Source organism: Astatotilapia calliptera, chromosome 14 (assembly GCF_900246225.1).
Source record: "Astatotilapia calliptera chromosome 14, fAstCal1.2, whole genome shotgun sequence".
Classification (NCBI taxonomy): Eukaryota; Metazoa; Chordata; class Actinopteri; order Cichliformes; family Cichlidae; genus Astatotilapia; species Astatotilapia calliptera.
Genome location: NC_039315.1, coordinates 242501 through 261594, shown reverse-complemented (window position 1 = coordinate 261594; position 19094 = coordinate 242501). Strand labels below are relative to the sequence as shown.

Genomic DNA, 19094 nt, shown 5'->3' with positions numbered 1-19094 from the left:
TCCAACACACACACCGTTTCTCCACACGTCTGAGTGATTTTTATTACATTCTGTCAAAGAACTGGTGATGACGGCCGGCTCGTATAAATACAGGCAGGAACAGCACACGTATGACGGAGAACACGATGTCTGAGCTGTCGCTGGGATTTCTGCTGTGGATGAACCACACACACACACACGCCCTGTCCTCACGCACACACTTCCTGTCCTCAGGCCTTGTGATGGCGTCTTGTCTCGCGTCACCTTTGACAGAAACATAACTTTGCTGAGTTTGTAACTTTGAACTTGGAGCTGTGTTTGTGACAGACAGACAGGGAGATGCTTTATAAACCCAACACATCTGCGCTTTTCAACAAAACATTTACAGCAGCTGACATCATCAGATCGCAGCGGCAGGGCAGCGTCCAGCTGAAATGGCAGGGCTGACGGTGCGTTTAAGGCTCGTTTGGATTCAGGTAAACAACACGCTCCTGTGATGTCACAGGGCTGAGGTGAGTGTCCACAGGCAGGAGGAGGTCCTGTCATGTCTGATAAGTTTGTGTTAAAATAAGCACGCTGGACAGATAAGAACGATATGAAACATGATGCTGCGCCCCCAGAAAGGCGGAGCTTAAGGCTTATCTTAAACCTCAGAAGTAGAATCCACACAAATGCAGGCCTGAAGGGCACAGGACCCCTCTTCCAGCATCTCCTCATCATGACTCTTCTTAAAGATACTTTCTGGACTCCACAGATCACTCCATACAAGACATAAATATCTGACCTGCTACAGCTGCTGTTACCTGGGTAACATAGGCCCTCCCCCCTCAGGTGTCCACACTTTGGTGATGAAGTTACAGAGTTCCTGCTCAGCAGCCTGAAGTAAAGTCATTAAAGGGTTAAACGTGTCAGAGACCAGAGGACGCTGTGATTGGTCTGCTGCTGACTTACAGGTGGGCACCTCAGTCCTGCAGACTGGATCTGGGTCTGACGAGTTTCAAAGTGGGGATACACCTCGGGCAGCGACTGACACGGCTTATGATTGGTCAGGTGAGAGTCTTCTCGTTCTGATGCTCAGACACTCAAACCAACAGCGATGTTCTGGCTCCTCCTCCAGCTGTGAAATCAGGTTGGGAGCTTCTCTGACTTCCTGAAACATGACGCAGACGGTCACGAGATGCACAGAGAGAGCTCTGTGTTTCCTGAACATTTCAACAGCCTGCAGGAACACAAACGTCCTGAATGATAAACCCCGCCCTCCTTGACCTCCTGCTGATTGGCTGGTGGGTGGGGTGACAAGGCACTGTGGGGTCATGTAATTGGTTGTTTCTCCTGAAATCCTGGGTGTCTGGGTTCAGTCAGGTTACTGAGAACCAGCACAGACCGATCCAAGTCCAATCACAGCGAGTCCTGGACCTGCGTCTGTAGGCTGAGGCGCTGGTCCAGGGTCAGAGGTCAGGTAGGTGAAGTGGTGAATAGCAACACAGGAGAGCAGGCAGCTGTTGCTGGGCAACAAAAAGGGAAAAAAAACAGTCAGTGAAACCTGCAAACACAGCTCAGAGTCAGTGAAGACCACAGTGTTCATCAAGCTAATGTTAGCTTTGCAGCTTGTGCTAATGTTCCTGAGATAGCATTAGCACGTAGCTGTGAGTTAGCTGCAGAAATGTGCTGATGTTTCCCAGACGGCACAGCGACATGTTGACCTCAAACATTCGCCACGTGGGTGGTGGCCCATCTACACCCATACCTACAGTTACATAATAAAATTCAGCGTGTAGGCTGCTACAAACATGTGTTCAGTGTTAAAAAAATTATCCCTGCATTCACAGTTCCATGTATGACAGGTTCCAGCTACACCACTCATGATCTCCAAGCAGGTAAGCTACACCCACCCGGCGGAAAGCCACATTGGCACTACTTAACTGTCCACTGTGAGGGTCATGCACAGAGAGGTGGAATGTAGGCAGAGCAGCACTACGACGGAGAAACGACCTCTTCCCTATGACAAAGACACACACCTACCCTACATTAGAGCTAGCACCACCTACACAACACACTCAGTGTGATTTACTGACTACGTTTTCTGTAATGGCGACATCAATGATAGACGCTGCTGTCTGGGTTGGTTCCTAACATTAGCTGATAAAGTTAGATCAGTCAGTCCGCAGACTTGGGACGAATCAGACGCTTTTACCATGTGACAAAGACAACACTGAGTCTGTTAGCGCCAAGCTAACATGAGCGAGAACGTCAGGTTGTCCACATAAAGCAGCAGTCACCTGGCAGCAGCTAGGCCTCGCTGGCACTGCTGCTCCTGTTCAGCTCTCTGATGCCCTGCAGGATCCTCTTCATGTGGCCCACCTTCGTCACGCCGAGGTCCTGCACACACCAGAGGAGGTCAGTGAGGCTGGGCAGGCACTTCCACTCCATCATCCATCCCATCACCAGCACCATCCATTACATCACCACCATCCATCACATCTTCACCATCCATCCATCCATGCTACATCAACCTATACCTATCAGCAGTTAGCGGTGACCCAGCGGCGTACCTTTAGGTCCCTCCTCTCCAGGTGGATGAGCTCAGCTCCACGGACGTCGTGACCAATAAAGATGTCTTTATACTCAGTGAGAGAAAGAAAGTCCAGCCATGCCCCCACCTCTTCTGTCCCCCACTGGTGAACTGAGACATCAACAGGAAGTGGTTCAGACAGACAGAAAACACCGCAAACAGTGATTTCATAAAATGCCATGACTATATTATCCTCTGTGAATTTAATCCCACAGAGAGAGACAGATGTTACCTGGCAGAGAGAACGTGGCACATGTTTCTTTGTTCTTGTTGTTCTTCTCCTTCTTGAACTTTGGGACGAGGCGGAACTTGGCGCCCCGACTGCGCTTTGAAAAATCTGTCAGTGGACCCTGAGAGACAGATGGGCAGAAATGTTTGCCATTAAATGTTTTCACGCTTCCTGGGTTGGTGTTTTTCATATTACCACCCGCTAAACACCTCGAGGCGGTTTGCTTAAGTGATGCACTGGGTGTTTCTTTATCACTCACTATGAGTTAATAGACCTCTCTGCACTGAATGGTACTTTTTTAAAAAAAAAAATCAAAGTCTTTTTATTGAAAGAGGTTTTGTACAATCACAAACAACAAATTAAACATACAAGCAGTACAGCATACTGCAAAAAAAACAAAAACAAAACTCAACCCCAAAAACAGCGTCTTCTTTAAGTTGCTTGAAGACGTTTCACCTCTCATCCGAGAAGCTTCTTCAGTTCTAAGGTCAAATGGTGGAGAGTCCCAGATTTCAGATGAGAGGTGAAACGTCTTCAAGCAACTTAAAGAAGTCCAGACGCTTTTCTTTCTAAGCTCCTTTGACTATGATGACCTGGATGACTGAGAACCTTCACAGACACTCTCCAACATTGGCAGGTAGTTTGTTTTATAAAGATCTTTGTAACAGCTGGAGATCCAGATTCCGAGGAATTTAAACGTTTTATTATTTACTTTGAATGGTATTAGATTAGATGGGATATTTTTTGCAGCCGCATTGATTGGGATGAATTCACTTTTCTGAGGATTTATTATGTAGCCAGACATTGAACCAAATCTTTGCAGAGTGCTTAGTAGTTTCGAGGCGAGGGTGGGGTCAATTATAAAAAAGCAATAGATCATCTGCATAAAGTGAAACTTTGTATTCTTGGCCTATTCTGATGACTCCTGTGATACTGGTATCCTGTCGTATGGCTGATGCTAAGGGCTCTATAGCAAAGACAAACAAAAGTAGAGCTAGAGGGCATCCCTACTAGTGGCCCTATGGAATTTAAAATAAGAAGAGATCGTATTATTAGTACGCACAGCTGCCATTGGTGAATTGTAGAGAGTTTTCACCAACAATATGAATCTGGGGCCAAAGCCAAATTTGCTCAAAGTATGAAAAAGGTAGTCCCACTCCACCCGGTCGAAGGCCTTCTCAGCATCAAGTGACAGTAGGGCTTCAGGTGTATTGGTTGAGGGAGGGTCATGAATTATACTTAAGACGTGTCTAATGTTGACGAAAGAGTGTCTGCCCTTGATAAAGCCGGTTTGGTCTGTGGAGATGATTGTTGGTAAGATAAGATAAGATAAGATAAGATAGAACTTTATTAATCCCTCGGGTGGGTTCCTCTGGGAAATTCGATTTCCAAAAAAGCACAGCACCGACAGAAGTTACAGAGTTACAGAATATTATATATATACACACACACACACACACACACACACACACACACACACACACACACACACACACACACACACACACACACACACACACACACACACACATATATATATAAATACAGAGACAATATAAATAAAATATACAAAGGGGATAAATAGAATAAATAGGAATAAAAAATAAAAATACAAGTGAATTGCACATTTCAAGTATTGAGTCTATTGCACTGTTGACTATTTACAAAAGTATTGCACAAAAGGTATTGCACAGTGAGGTGAAGAGGCACTACAGCTTAGTTGTTCCCCCCTCCTTTGTCCTCCTGTTTCCCCTCCCTCTCCCCTCCAGAGAGGAGTTAAACAGTTTGATGGCGTGTGGGACAAAGGAGTTTTTAAGTCTGTTAGTTCTTGTCTTTGGGAGAAGCAACCTGTCACTGAACAGACTCTTCTGGTTGTTAATGGCCGTGTGCAGAGGATGCCTGGCATTGTCCATAATGTCCATCAGTTTCTTTAATGTCCTTTTCTCTGCCAGGTAACACGACCTCTAAGCGCTGTGATAACATTTTTGCGAGAATCTTTGCATCGGTGTTTAGCAGTGAAATCGGCCGGTATGAGCTACATTGGAGAGGGTCTTTGTTTTTTTCAGAATGAGTGAAATAACCACTTCTTGCATAGTTGGAGGGAGAGTGCCAGATGAATAGGACTCTGAAAAGACTGAGAGCAGAAGTGGTGAAAGTTCGTTAGAAAACGTTTTAAAAAATTCAGATGAGAAACCATCTGGTCCAGGGGACTTTGCATTCCACCAATCACCATCATGACCTCCTGGATAGAGAGGTCCCTTTCGAGTTCGGTAACCAGTTTAGGGTCAAATGTGGTTATACTGAGGTGACTAAAGAAGTTGTTCAAAAAAACATCGAAATGTGTAACACAGAAGGATAATACAGGAATGCACAGATATCAACACACCATAGCACAATAAACACAGACAAGCAACATGGGAAAGAGTCCCAGTGTGTACATCTGATCTGGGACCTCTGCAATCTTCGACTGCGCCTCCAGCTGGCCCGATGTCCACATCAGAGGGGAGGTAAGCGTTGGACGTGGCGTTGGATCCGGGGTAGGGAGGGTGATGCGTCGGTGAGTGCTTATCAGTATCAGTATGTGTATGTGTGTGCGTGTCCATAGTTCAGCTGAGACTGTGTCCTTCGCCCTGCCAGGCTCAGTAAACAGTCTTCCAGCCAACCCAGGTGACCTTGCATGGAATGGGAAGAACAGATTCAACACAGTCGTTATCAGGGTGTTGTTGTTCGCCTCCAGCCTTGAGCCCACAGCTGGCGCCGAAGGGGTAGCCGGATTATGATGGTAATTTTTCTTTTGCGACAACTCATGAGAATTTCAAGCTGTTCTTTAACACTCCAACACTGGTCTCTCAATCTCCCGTTGGAGAACCGCGAGCTTCCACATGATGGTATCAAACTTGCGCTCCGTGGTCTTGTCATTCTTTTGCTCAGAGAGCCGATTCTGAGAACTCACGACTGCAGTGAGCTGTTCCACGATGTAATCCAACTTTCGCTCAAAGGTGTTATTCTGAGCAGGCCTCTCCTTGATGTAACCCAATATAAACTCAGAGGTGTTATTCTGAGTATTCACGGCAGATGTAAGCGTCTCCAAGGTCTTAACCATGCTGCTCTCAATGAGCCCGTTCTGAGAAGTAGCGATTCGTCCCATCGTTCCAATCCCAGCGGGCAGCCTTGGGGGGGGTTTGAACAGCCGGTTCTGCTCTCTTAATTCTCCGATAAGCCAGGGCCAAGCCAGCTCCGATCAGCAAGAACCCTGTTATCATGGTTCCGAATAGGTAGATATCTTCAGCGTCCTCGATCGACAGTCCCGCCATGCACACGACCCTCTGCCACCCGTCCATCGTGTATCCGGCAGGGAAAGTCCCTCCAGGGCACTCGGGCTCTCCCGAGCCCAGACTTCTCGTTGAGAAAAGGGTGTCAATAGCATTCAGAGACCAGTTGATCAAATCAATAATTCTCTTTAGGTTTTAGAGAACAGACTGTGAGAGACTGTTCAAGGGAAAGTAATACAAAAAACACGAGACTAGACAAGGACATAAGAGCTAAGCAGGGAAGATAAGGGAGAGGAGAGGAGAAAAAGTGTGTCCGCCTCCTCTAGGGATGGGTACCGGTGTCCGGTGCCATGATGGCACCGGTTCTGACATAAATGGTAGTAACCAGACCGAAAAGCAGCGCACATTTCGGTGCTTTATTTCGGTGCTTTTTTTTCCTGAGCTGTGATACACTTCTAGTCAATAATTTTACGTTTCCGAGGATAGTAGGCGGGTCCAGGTACGTGCGTTCTTTTAGAGCAGACATCCCAGGGGTCTGGTTTCGTTCAATAGTCTCTAATCTCAGATTTTGTAAAATTCACGAATACTTCGTTAGAGAATAAAAGTGCATTAAACCTCCAGGGGGGTATATACGATTGGCACCAGGGATGTGCATTCTCATCACTAGGGGAGCATGGTCTGAAATAACAATAGATTGATAATCTCAAGTTTCAACCAGTGGAAGAGCACGTTTATCAATTAAAAAAGTAATCTGAGAGAATGTTTTGTGGACAGGAGAGTCGTAGGATCGCTACCCTATCGTGGTGGAGGAGTTTGTGTGTCCCAGGGATCCCAGGGGCTATGTTATCTGGGGGCTTTTGCCCCCTGGTAGGGTGTCCCATGGCAAATTGGTCCTGGGTGAGGGAACAGACAAAGAGCGATTCAGAAGATCCTTATGAGAAAAACAGAGGGAACAGTTTACCCTGCCCGGGATAGGGTTACTGGGGCCCCGCCCTGGAGCCAGGCCCAGGCAGGGTGCCCGAGGCCGAGCGTCTGGTGGCCGGGCCTTAGTCCGTGGGGCCCAGCCAGGCACAGCCCGAAAAGGGGACATGGGCCCATCCTCCCGCGGGCCCACCACCCGCAGGAGGAGCCGTAGGGGTCAGGTGCCGGGCGGCGGCCAGGAGTGGAGGCCCTGGCGAACTGATCCCCGGCTACCAAGACTGGCAATTGAGACATGGAATGTCACCTCTCTGGTGAGGAAGGAGCCTGAGTTAGTCCGTGAGGTTGAGAGGTACCGGCTAGATATAGTCGGGCTCACCTCTACGCATGGCTTGGGCTCTGGAACCAGTCTCCTGGAGAGGGGCTGGACTCTGTCTCAGTCTGGAGTTGCCCCTGGTGAGAGGCGGTGGGCTGGGGTGGGTATTCTAATATCCCCTCGGCTTGCTGCCGGTACGTTGGGGTTTTTCCCGGTGGATGAGAGGGTTTGTTCCCTGCGCCTTAGGGTCGGGTAACGGGTCCTGACTGTCATCTGCACTTATGTGCCGAGTGGCAGTTCAGAGTACCCAGCCTTCTTAGAGTCCCTGGGTGGGGTGCTGGAAGCTGCTCCACCTGGAGACTCTGTTGTCCTACTGGGAGACTTCAATGCTCACGTGGGTAACAACAGCGAGACCCGGAGGGGCGTGACTGGGAGGAACGGCCTCCCTGATCTGAACCTGAGCGGTGTTTTGTTATTGGACTTCTGTGAAAGACAATGTTTTTCACATATATCATTGCCTTCTGTTGATCCAAAAACTCCTTACTCTTGCCCCTGAAAGATATACGCAGTCTCCCTGGAAACATTATTCCGTAGCGGACATCTTGATGCCCTCGAAGCAGGTTCCTCACGTCGTTAAAAGCGATTACACCGCGAGCTTTGGCACTGCGAGCTTTGGCAATGCTCGCGGTGTAGTCAGGGAAGATGGCCAGAGGGTTCCCCTTATATTGCAACACACCCCACTCCTGGGCCTGCCGTAGCACACTGACGCAGTCTTGGTAGTAATGGAGTTTGGCGATGATAACTGAAGGTTTCCCGTTAGATCTTCTGGGAGCAAGGCCTCTATGTGAGCAGTCCACTGGGATTTCTTTATCCAGTTGCAGAACTTCTTTCAATAGAGTAGAAACTGAGCTGGTCGAGCTGGAACTGGCGTCCTCTGCAACACCCACAATACAAATATTGCACCTCCACATTCTTGCCTCCATATCTTTGTTCTTTTCTTTTAAGCTAGCCAGCTCAGTCTGTAATCCTGCAACCATCTCTTGGAGGCTGACAACCTTGTACGACCTTGATGATAAACCCTCTTCCAGGTCGCTAATAGCGGACTTGATGTTGTTAATTTCTGAGCGGACTGCTGCTGTGTTGTTAGTAATCTCCATCTTAACTTCTCTTAGTTCGTTCTTGAGGCAGTCGAAATCCTCTGCAAGCGCACTTTTCAGTTCTGACCTGATAATCATGGAGATATCGTCTTTCAGAGAGGAGAGGATGTCCGATTTCAGGCCTTCATACTCCATCGCGGTGCCTGACTGCGAGCTAGGCGACGAGCTCCTGCCTGCTTTATCAGCGTGTGCCGAGGATGTGTCTGTCCGCTGGCCCGAGGGGCCAGTATACCCTATATTTCCAGAGTTTTGATGCCATTCCGGTTGTAACCTTGGCCCGTTTTTTCTCGTCGGTCACAGGTGTTACGGGGAGTGGTAGTTCGTTTAAATAAGCCTTTAAAAGCAATTGTTAAAATATAAGCTAGCTAGACGGGAGCCCAGTCCAACACGTCTTACTCCATTGTCGGCTCACTAGCGCCCCCTGAATCATACTTTGTATTAATCTCTGTCTCTCTTCCACAGCATGTCTTTATCCTGTCTTCCTTCTCTCTCCCCAATCGGTTGCAGCAGATGGCCCCGCCCCTCCCTGAGCCTGGTTCTGCCGGAGGTTTCTTCTTGTTGAAAGGGAGTTTTTCCTTCCCACTGTCGCCAAAGTGCTGCTCATAGGGGGTCATATGATTGTTGGGTTTTCTCTATATGTATTATTGTAGGGTCGACCTTGCAATATAAAGCACCTTGAGGCGACTGTTGTTGTGATTTGGCGCTATATAAATAAAACTGAACTGAAGTCAAAAACATTAATTATTACCCCTGAGAGTAGCGCTGCCACGATTAGTCGACTGGTCACGATTACGTCAACGACTAATTTAATAGTCGACGCGTCGTTTGAAGCTTTGTAAGATCCCAAAAGACGCAGGAATAAGTAGTAGGATTTAAGAGTGTAATAACGGACTGAAACAGAAGATGGCAGCACTGCATGTACAAGGATGCCAGCTGCCGTAAAACCCTGAAGAAGAAGCTGTGTCCGGTATCGTAGCTGCTCCTCTCCTGTGCCCTGTCCTGTTCTTTCTGGGTCATAAACTTTTAAGATATTTTCAGATCTCTTCAAATATCTGCTCGGTTTATCAAGACACCACATATTTTCAAAAGCGCTCCGACGTTTTCGGAGACGTCTGTTACCCACTAGCTCGATAGCTAGCCGGGGGCTAGGCTAACTAGAGCCGTGAGAACACCGGAGTCCCGGCAAATTGTTTTCAAACCCACCGCCGTCTTTCGCTACTCAGGTTAAACATGATATATGAGTCACTTAGATAACTTAAAAATGATATTGTTTGGCTTTCTTTAGTATTTTATTTGTTCCTGAGTAAATCGGTTTGGCTGAGATTAAATTATAGTTTTTACACAGCTGAATAAACATCAAGCAGACAGCTGATTTGTGTGAGCTGCTCGATAATTTACTCCGGTGTCCTGTTATATTTTAGATAGCAAGGAGCAGACGGCTGAGTTTATTAATCTCCACTGAAATAATCTGAAAATTTCATTAAAATTTAATAACCTATCATCTTGTCTTTATTGTTAGTTAGCACCTTAAACACTTAAAGCTGTAAGCTAATGATAGTTATATAAGAGCAGATGCTGCTGGTGCAATAAGCTGTACAATGGATGATGATCTGATTAGTGACTAATCGCAAAATTAATCGGTGACTAGTCGACTATAATCGTTTATGGCAGCTCTACCTGACAGCCAGATATCTATAATCAAACAGCATCTTAGTTCTCTTGGCTCAGAGATACCTGAGGCTCACCCAAGCCTCAGGTATCTCGGTGTTGTTTTTGATTCTGCCATGTCTCTAGAGCAACACTCTCGACAGTTAATTAGGAACTGCCTTTTTCAGCTGAGAAATATCTCCAAACTGCGAATGTTTTTGTTTAAATCTGAGTTAGAAATGATTATTCGTACTTTTATTTCTTCTTGCTTAGATTATTGTAACAGTCTTTTTCTTTGTTTGAGCAAAAAGAACCATGACCGTCTCCAGTCAGTCCAGAATGCTGCGGCAAAGCTTTTAACAAAGACATGAAAAAGAGAGCACATTGCACCAGTTTTACGCTCATTACACTGGCTTCCAGTACATTTTAGAATTCATTTTAAAATCTTAGTACTGACTTTTAAAGCTTCGAATCATGACGCTCCTCTCTTTATTTCTAATCTCTTAGAAGCTCACGCTCCCTCTCGCAGCCTGAGATCATCTAATCAAAGGCTGCTGATAGTTCCCCGAACACGTTTTAAAACCAGAGGTTTTAGAGCGGTGGCCCCCAGGTTGCTCTCCCTCCATCTCTATGTTGCCTGGATTGTATTTTTTTTTTTTTAAACATCATCCTAAGACTCATTTATTTAGACTGGCTTTTAATTAGATTTGTGGTGTATGTTTGATTGTACTGTTTTATATTATTGTGAAGCACTTTGTTGTTTTTATCCTGTGAAGAGTGCTGTATAAATCAATAAAGTAAAGTACAGTAATTACCTCATGGTCTGATGGGTCAATGACTGGACACAACCAGGGAACATCAGCCAGGCGGGGGAGCTGCTGAGCCACAGAACTCAGAGCTGCATTCAGTTGTTCCTGCTGAGGAGGATCCAGCTGCTGCAGAGACAGACACACAATGTTAGGACTGGACCACGAGGACCAGGCTTTGTTTTTTTGGTGTGGTTACCCATGAACAATCAGAGTAAAACATGGCAGGAACCTGTCAACCTGCATTGTGTAACAGATAAAGATAGAGCCTAAGGTTTCTAACATTCTGGGATAAAGTAAAGGACCAAAGCAGTTACCATGGACATCTTTCCAGACAGGAGAAGTTCAGTCTCACTGACCAAAGCTTTGATGTTGCTGACCATCTGAATGACCACGCTGCAGCTCAGAGCCTGTAGACAAACAGTGATACTTTACACAGCTGAAGGCTCAAGGACTTACGTGAACGATAGAAATGGCAAGAGCAGCTGTCGTACCCTGGAGCTCTTGGAGTCGGCGTAGACTACGTCCATGGCCTTTGAACTGGCGTTGACAGCGTGAGCCAGTTCCTGTTCCATGCTCTGGTGAGACTGAGCGACCTCACGGATGCTGAAACGCCACAAACACATTCAGGTACTCACAACAAGAGCACAGAGGTCGACCCTAAGGCCTTTGTTCTTCCACAGAATCAGACCAAATCCATCTGTTTATTGAGCTGCGGTAGGACGACAGGTCCTACCAAAGGATTCAAACCAGTTCCTGCTGTGAGGCGACGGTTCTAACCACTGTGACACCGCCATGCCATGTTATCAAAAGTAAAAACATTTGTTCATGGAGCAGGTGGGAACACTGGGTGGGTCTCACCTGTGGATGAGCACTCCAGCTGCCTGACCGAACTCGCTGATGAGTGTCGCCTCTTCCTCGGAGACGATCTCAGGCTGGGAGGACAGTGGTGGCTGAGGCGGCGCCCGGGGAAACTCGCACTTCTGTTTGTCCTCCCAGGACTTCAGGGTGCTCTCAAATGCCTGAAACACAGACACGAGGTGAAAACCTCCGCCGGGCCGGATCGAGACTCCCAGAACAACCCAGAGCTGCTTCACTTACTCGGTCTCGGGTCAGGGTCTGGGTCCGGTTCTTATGGATGATCTTTATGTACCCCGGAGGCTGGATCCACGCTTCCCCGTCCACCTGAACCGGGACACCCTCGTCGCCCAGGATTGTGATCTTCACTGTCCGACACTGAGAGGGAGGGGGTGACAGTTACAGACAGATAGGCGGGTGGATTGGACAGGTAGGTGGGTGGGTGGGTACCTGAGCGATGCGGTGGTGCTGCAAGTTGATGACTCGGGACACGGCCATCTGCATGCTGCCAAAAACGGCCACCACCTCCAGGATCTTATCATCGAAGGACGGCGCTGTGAAGGTCTGACAGAAACACATAGGCCGAGTCATGACAGCACCGCTCAACTACTAGTAACCACCAGAGAACTTCCTGTTCCACAGGGGGCGCTCACAATGACTGCAGCTACGCAAACGCCAACCTTCACATGAGACGTTCAGTACTACAGTAATGTATTACTTCATTTCAGCATCAACATGTTCACACGAGTACAGATAGGTGGAGGAGGTGGAGGTCTTACATCGTCCTCTTTGGTTCCTCCCCAGAAGTTGGTCCCACCTGCGTAGCTCGGGATGTTCAGGACAGCGATTCCCTGCAGACTGGGCAGAGGGATTGGCCGACCATCACACTGAAACACACAGTGTCACGCGTATTACCAGCTAATCTCTTTGATCACTGCAGGAACACGGTAAGAAGTGGAGTGACAGGTCAGGTGGTTTACAGAGCTGGTGTGTCTGCACTCTCAGGACCTAAGAGGAAGCAGGAAGTTGTCGTTTTCCTGGTCGTGCCCCTCCCCGTCGGCTGCAGGTTGTTTGGACTACGTCCATTTATAAAAAATACTGTGAAGAAAACTGAACTCGGCCTTAAAGACCCTGAAGACATTCATGATGTCATGAAGGTCAGAGTGAGTTTACTGAGGAGGCAGCAGAGCGTGAGGGATTTCCTGGTTCTGCTCTCACCTCCAGAAGGACTCTCTGCTCGAGGTTCTTGTAGGTTCTGTGCAGCAGCTCCTTGGTTCCTAGGACTCCATACCACATCATGTTCTTGGTGCGACTCCTGCAGATCAGGACACATCTGAGTCAGTTAGCGCTCTTGGAGCTCGCCACGCCGCCGTCACCGTGCCCACTCCTACCTGCACTTCTCTGGATGTTCGTCTCGCTTGTTGTTGAAGTCCAGAGAGATTTTGGCATCTAGTCCGATGCCAAAGTAGTTGTTCATGACACACTTCTCAGTGTAGCAGTCCCTGACACACACACACACAACAGGGTTAATGAGAGCACGTGTGGACGCGGCGAGGACCTTATGACGCAGTCACGGAGCCTCACATGTTGTCGGGGTCGCAGCTGAACGGGTCGGCGTTGACCAACAATCGGCTGATGACGGAGCTGTTGGACAGCGAGCCTGCAACACACACACACACACACACACACACACACAGACACACACACACACACACACACACACACACACACACACACATCACTACTGGCATCATAAACACACACTTTAAGGAGTCAGACCTGCCGGCCTGTTACCTGGATACAGGATCTTTGTGTTGAGCATAGGCATGTTGTCCCGGCTTCCTGTCTGGACAGGAAGTGATGCGGAGCTGCCCAGTGGTAGGCTGCCTTTGCTGATGAGCTTCTCACAGGGCGTCTTACTGACTGAAGACAGAAAACAAAGCATGAGTGTGCGGCGGCCATCCCGTGGGGAAAGCACGCTTTGGATGTTTCTGACCTCTGCGAGCGCCACGATGCTTGGAGCTGTAGGACGAGTGCAGGGACGTCTTGTCCTCCTCGGTGTCCTCCTCTTCGTCCTCCTCCACCAGACCCTCCTCCTCGGCCCGGCTCAGAGAGAAGACCTGCTGCTGAGTCTGAGCGTTCTGCTCGTCCACCGCTGCAAACACACAGAAGCAGCTCAGTTCGCTCGCACCACGCTCTCCTCACATTACACTGATAAAAATATCAGAGCTGGTCATTTACTGATTTCTAAAGTAAATTAGTTGTCAAACAGCTAACAGATCATCTGCAGAGGTTTATTTGAAGAGTTTCAGTCAGGTTTCAGAGCTCATCACAGCACAGAAACAGCTTTAGTGAAGGTTACAAATGATCTTCTTATGGCCTCTGACAGTGGACTCATCTCTGTGCTTGTCCTGCTAGACCTCAGTGCAGCGTTCGATACTGTCGACCATAATATCCTATTAGAGCGATTAGAACATGCTGTAGGTATTACAGGTACTGCGCTGCAGTGGTTTGTATCATATCTATCTAATAGACTCCAGTTTGTGCATGTAAATGGAGAGTCCTCTTCACACACTGAGGTTAATTATGGAGTTCCACAGGGTTCAGTGCTAGGACCAATTCTGTTTACATTATACATGCTTCCCTTAGGCAGCATCATTAGAAGACATAGCATACATTTACACTGCTATGCAGATGACACCCAGCTCTATCTGTCCATGAAGCCAGATAACACACACCAATGAGTTAAACTGCAGGAATGTCTTAAAGACATAAAGACCTGGATGGCCGCTAACTTTCTGCTTCTTAATTCAGATCAAACTGAGGTTATTGTACTCGGCCCTGAAAAGCTTAGAAATATGGTATCTAAGCAGATTCTTACTCTGGATGGCATTACCTTGGCCTCCAGTAACACTGTGAGGAACCTTGGAGTCATTTTTGACCAGGACATGTCCTTCAACGCACATATTAAACAAATATGTAAGACTGCTTTCTTCCATTTGTGCAACATCTCTAAAGTTAGAAATATCCTGTCTCAGAGTGACGCTGAAAAACTAGTTCATGCATTTATTACTTCCAGGCTGGACGACTGTAATTCATTATTATCAGGAAGTCCAAAAAACTCCCTGAAAAGCCTTCAGCTGATCCAAAATGCTGCAGCAAGAGTCCTGACAGGGACTAGAAAGAGAGAGCAGATTTCTCCTGTTTTGGCTTCCTGTTAAATCCAGAATTCAAAATCCTGCTCCTCACATACAAGGTCTTAAATAATCAGGCCCCATCTTATCTTAATGACCTTGTAGTACCATATCACCCTATTAGAGCACTTCGCTCTCGCTCTGCAGGCCTACTTGTTGTTCCTAGAGTATTTAAAAGTAGAATGGGAGGGAGAGCCTTCAGTTTTCAGGCCCCTCTTCTGTGGAACCAGCTTCCAGTTTGGATTCAGGAGACAGACACTATCTCTACTTTCAAGATTAGGCTTCAAACTTTCCTTTTTGCTAAAGCATATAGTTAGGGCTGGACCAGGTGACCCTGAATCCTCCCTTAGTGATGCTGCAATAGACATAGACTGCCGGGGGATTCCCATGATGCATTGAGTTTTTCCTTCCCAGTCACCTTTCTCACTCACTATGTGTTAACAGACCTCTCTGCATTGAATCATATCTGTTATTAACCTCTGTCTCTCTTCCACAGCATGTCTTTATCCTGTCTTCCTTCTCTCACCCCAACCAATCACAGCAGATGGCCCCGCCCCTCCCTGAGCCTGGTTCTGCCGGAGGTTTCTTCCTGTTAAAAGGGAGTTTTTCCTTCCCACTGTCGCCAAAGTGCTGCTCATAGGGGGTCATATGATTGTTGGGTTTTTCTCTGTATCTATGAAGCGCCTTGCGGAGACTTATGTTGTGATTTGGCGCTATATAAATAAAATTGAATTGAATTAAAGTGACCGAACTCATCAAGCTTCCTGCCCTGGTTTCCTGAATCTGAACCAGCATGACCCCAGCTGAGTCCCGCAGCTGGGGTCTGTCTGTGGACAGAGTCTAACAACAAACCTGAGGCCGAGCTGTTCTGCAGCAGCAGACATTGAGATCTGATCCTGGATCAGTGTGTTTGTCATTTCTGTAACTCAGCCCAGCTTCAATCTGTGGGAGGAACTGATGAGCATTTACCCAAATTTTTCAGAAGGACAGAAAATCTAATTTTTCCCTTTAATTGCATCTCATACAGCCCCCCGATCCATCGTCGAAAATAAACCTGTTATCACTCATCTCTTTAAAGCCCTCCTCCCCAAACACCTGCTTTCCTGTGGCAGCCTGCTAAGGGGCAGCTGTACTGACTGTAGCTGAGTATCCACAGCCTCATGGAGATTTGACTTTACTGAGCTGTATCTGAACAGCTCCTCTGTGAAACCACCACACCTGTTCAGGTGAGTCCTGACCATGACGGGCTCACCTTTCTCAGTGTGCTCAATGATCTGCCGGATGGCCTTCTTCAGACTGTTGGCTCTCAGCATCAGCTGTTCTCGAGGTTTAAAAATGGCAGCTGCTACCACAGAGGAGGAGGAGGTGGAAGGGGTGGGGCGTGAAGAGCAGGTGGAAATGGGCAGAAAGTGGGGAGGAGGAGGAAGATGAAGAGGAGGCAGCACAAGTCCCTCCACCTCCTCCTGCTCCTCAGCGATGGTTGGGGGAGGAGCTGGAGGGAGCACAGAGGACGCCTGAGACTCCTCATTTAGAGTCTTCAGCAACGAGTCCAACTTCTCCTTCAGCACACCGCACTGAGACAGAAAACGCGAGTCATCAAACACAGACTCGAGTCATCAAACACAGACTGGTGCCTTTTCAGTTGTGGTACCTTCTTGGCCATGGCCTCTGACTCCTCCGAACTCTCCGTGTTCTTCTCGTAAGCTTTACCAACCCGGGCCACAAAGTCCTTCACCGTCTCACAGAGAACTCTGCAATGAACCACACAAACACCACCATTACTCAATTACACCTAAGACACGACACAGATGGCTGCGCAGGTGGGTGGGCGTACTTGGCCGAGGAGATAACCACCGAGTGCTTGTCAGAGGTCAGGATCTTGGACAGGTGAGCAGCCACTGAGTCCTCATACGTGAGAATGTGCTGGACCTGGATTAGAGGATGGAAACAGTCGAGTCAGAGGAGTCTGTTCGTTGTTCCCAATCTGATTCAGAAAGCACGACACTTTCAAAATAAAATCATGGTGGCTTCTGTCAGTGTCAGATCGGCCCCTCTGCTCACATTCAGCACAAGCTCAGCCACATTCACGGAAACATATCCACTTACTCATCATTAGGTTGCTAGGTAACATTGATCCCTGACTTTAATACTGATCAGTATTAAAGTCAGGGAGCAGCACTGGCATCACTGCTGCCCTGGTTATTGTCTTATTGACGATGATCTGATTAGCTAATATTAAAACCTGCCAAAGCTGGTCCTGCACAAACCAGAAAAAGCCAGTTTGCTCATAAAGCCTCATCCAAGCATGCTAAGCCTCTGAATACTGTTATACTCTTTGTAAATGAGTGGCTTTGGTTTGTTCCACCAGAGGAAAGAATCACAGAAACCCACACACGACCAATGCAGAGGACAATGAGATTGGCCACACCCATTCTTCATCAGACCAGTGCTGAGGTCTCACCTCAGAGTCATCGCTGCAGTCCTCGGTGACAGTGGATGCAGAGTGTTGCCGTGGAAACTTAGTCTCATAGACCATGATGCTCCACCTGCAACAGGAAGAGAGAAAGGCGTGGTTTACCTGAGCTACAGCCCGGACCAGTAGGTCGTCCCCATCCTCGTGTGACATCAGATAACTGGTCACCTGTCAAGCATCTTGGTGCTGGCTCTCTCCAGTTTCTCCAGAATTTGAGGGAGCTGGGTGTCATCGTCGCAGGCCGAACCCCAGCCCAGAACCCGGGCAAGGTCATTCCCGGTCCCCAGAGGAAGAACGCCGAGCTGACACTGAAACACAGATACACACAGTCGGCGGCGAGCACGGCGGGAGGCAGAGCACGAGTTAACCTGCAAGCTCGTACCTGCTTGTGCAGCGTGAGCATATCGATCTCAGACAGCACCCAGCCAACGCTGCCATCTCCTCCACACACCAGGATCCTGAAGGTATCGAACTTCTGGAACAGCCGCAGACTGCCACACACACACACACACACACACAGGTGTGAACTTGCATGTCAAACATACTGTGTGTTACTGTGTTTTTGTCTGTGTGCGTCTGTGTGCGTGTCACCCCAGGTGAGGCCCTCCATTCATCAGGTCAAACACCTGCGCCGGGTTCAGCAGCTGCTTGAAGCGCCGCAGGAACTTCACACCCTGATTGTCTCCACTTTTAGAGTTAACAAAGACCAACAGAGGACTGGTGCAGGACGGAGGACACGACGCCTTCCAGAAACCTGCGCACACAACACACACACACACCAGCTGTTGGTCTGCCGTGGGTTAGTGGGGCACTGGTTTGTGTCGACCTCCTGCAGACCGACGTGGGCGGTGCTGGCTCTGATGCTGCACACATTAAAACCTCTGTAACAGCCGCTTTAACCCGAGAGCCCACCCTGAGGCCCTTTGCTGTCATATTTCAGCCTGCACAGAGTGAGTGGGTCTGCTGTAGGGACCGGTGAGGGTGGTGAGCTTTTTCAACGGTCGTCAGACCACAACTTTATTGGTTCGTATTGGTGTCAAAGGTCATCTTTGTGGGGGAAGTGTCGGCATTCTGACGTCTTCAAAGTTTATGGCACAGAGCTCAACGTTTCTCTGTGAGGAGACACGTTGATGGTGTGGATGAACCTGCCTGTTTACCGAGCACACTCATCTTTATTGTTTATTATCTTTAATTGCAGTCTGGAGATGTTCTTTCTTGTGGGATGAAGACAGCTGTGTTTAGTTCTCTGACATGTCCGTTTTTACCGCCATTTTAATGAAGCTCCAGCACAGACGTGCAGGTACAGAGACGGAGATGTGGCGGTACTGTCCGAGCGGCCGTACCCATCATTCAGGAGAACGCTGACTGTGCGATCATGTTCAGAGGGTTCACTGTGTGTGTTACTGACATCAGGGGAAATAAGAAGGAAACCTGCAGGGTCGCGTCAGCGTGAGGTGGTAATGTTAGTGATTATAATGGTGATGGTGGGGATGACGGCTGTGTGAGCAGATCTGCAGTGAGTGTGTTTGCCCTGCGGGGGGCAGCGTGGGGCTCAGACTGACAGGAGCACACTCACCGTCTGAGTCGATGCTGTTGAGTGCCGTCGGAGGGATGACGGACACTTTGCACTGACCAAGGGGACACTTGGAGGACAGCTGCTCCTTACAGCTGGA

At 48.2% G+C, this 19094-nt stretch overlaps 1 protein-coding gene across 6 annotated transcripts in view; it reads right to left on the bottom strand.

Moving 5' to 3' along the window:
- Positions 1-16: 16 nt before the first annotated feature.
- Positions 17-19094, bottom strand: part of dgkd (diacylglycerol kinase delta) — a 28357-nt gene continuing 9279 nt past the window's right edge. For all 6 annotated transcript variants that reach the window (XM_026192056.1, XM_026192061.1, XM_026192062.1 and 3 more), the window contains 24 exons: positions 18998-19094; positions 18013-18175; positions 17804-17912; positions 17590-17729; positions 17410-17494; positions 16783-16877; positions 16600-16699; positions 16201-16522; positions 13751-13909; positions 13549-13677; positions 13339-13414; positions 13146-13256; positions 12973-13069; positions 12534-12641; positions 12205-12318; positions 11998-12132; positions 11758-11918; positions 11391-11502; positions 11214-11306; positions 10906-11025; positions 2784-2901; positions 2532-2662; positions 2259-2358; positions 17-1484 (listed from right to left, as the gene is read on the bottom strand). The exon at positions 18998-19094 is cut by the window's right edge and continues 6 nt beyond it. In XM_026192056.1, coding sequence (XP_026047841.1) covers positions 2269-2358; positions 2532-2662; positions 2784-2901; positions 10906-11025; positions 11214-11306; positions 11391-11502; positions 11758-11918; positions 11998-12132; positions 12205-12318; positions 12534-12641; positions 12973-13069; positions 13146-13256; positions 13339-13414; positions 13549-13677; positions 13751-13909; positions 16201-16522; positions 16600-16699; positions 16783-16877; positions 17410-17494; positions 17590-17729; positions 17804-17912; positions 18013-18175; positions 18998-19094 — 2865 coding nt within the window. In that variant the 3' untranslated portion in view covers positions 17-1484; positions 2259-2268. The remainder of the gene's footprint in view (positions 1485-2258; positions 2359-2531; positions 2663-2783; positions 2902-10905; positions 11026-11213; positions 11307-11390; positions 11503-11757; positions 11919-11997; positions 12133-12204; positions 12319-12533; positions 12642-12972; positions 13070-13145; positions 13257-13338; positions 13415-13548; positions 13678-13750; positions 13910-16200; positions 16523-16599; positions 16700-16782; positions 16878-17409; positions 17495-17589; positions 17730-17803; positions 17913-18012; positions 18176-18997) is intronic.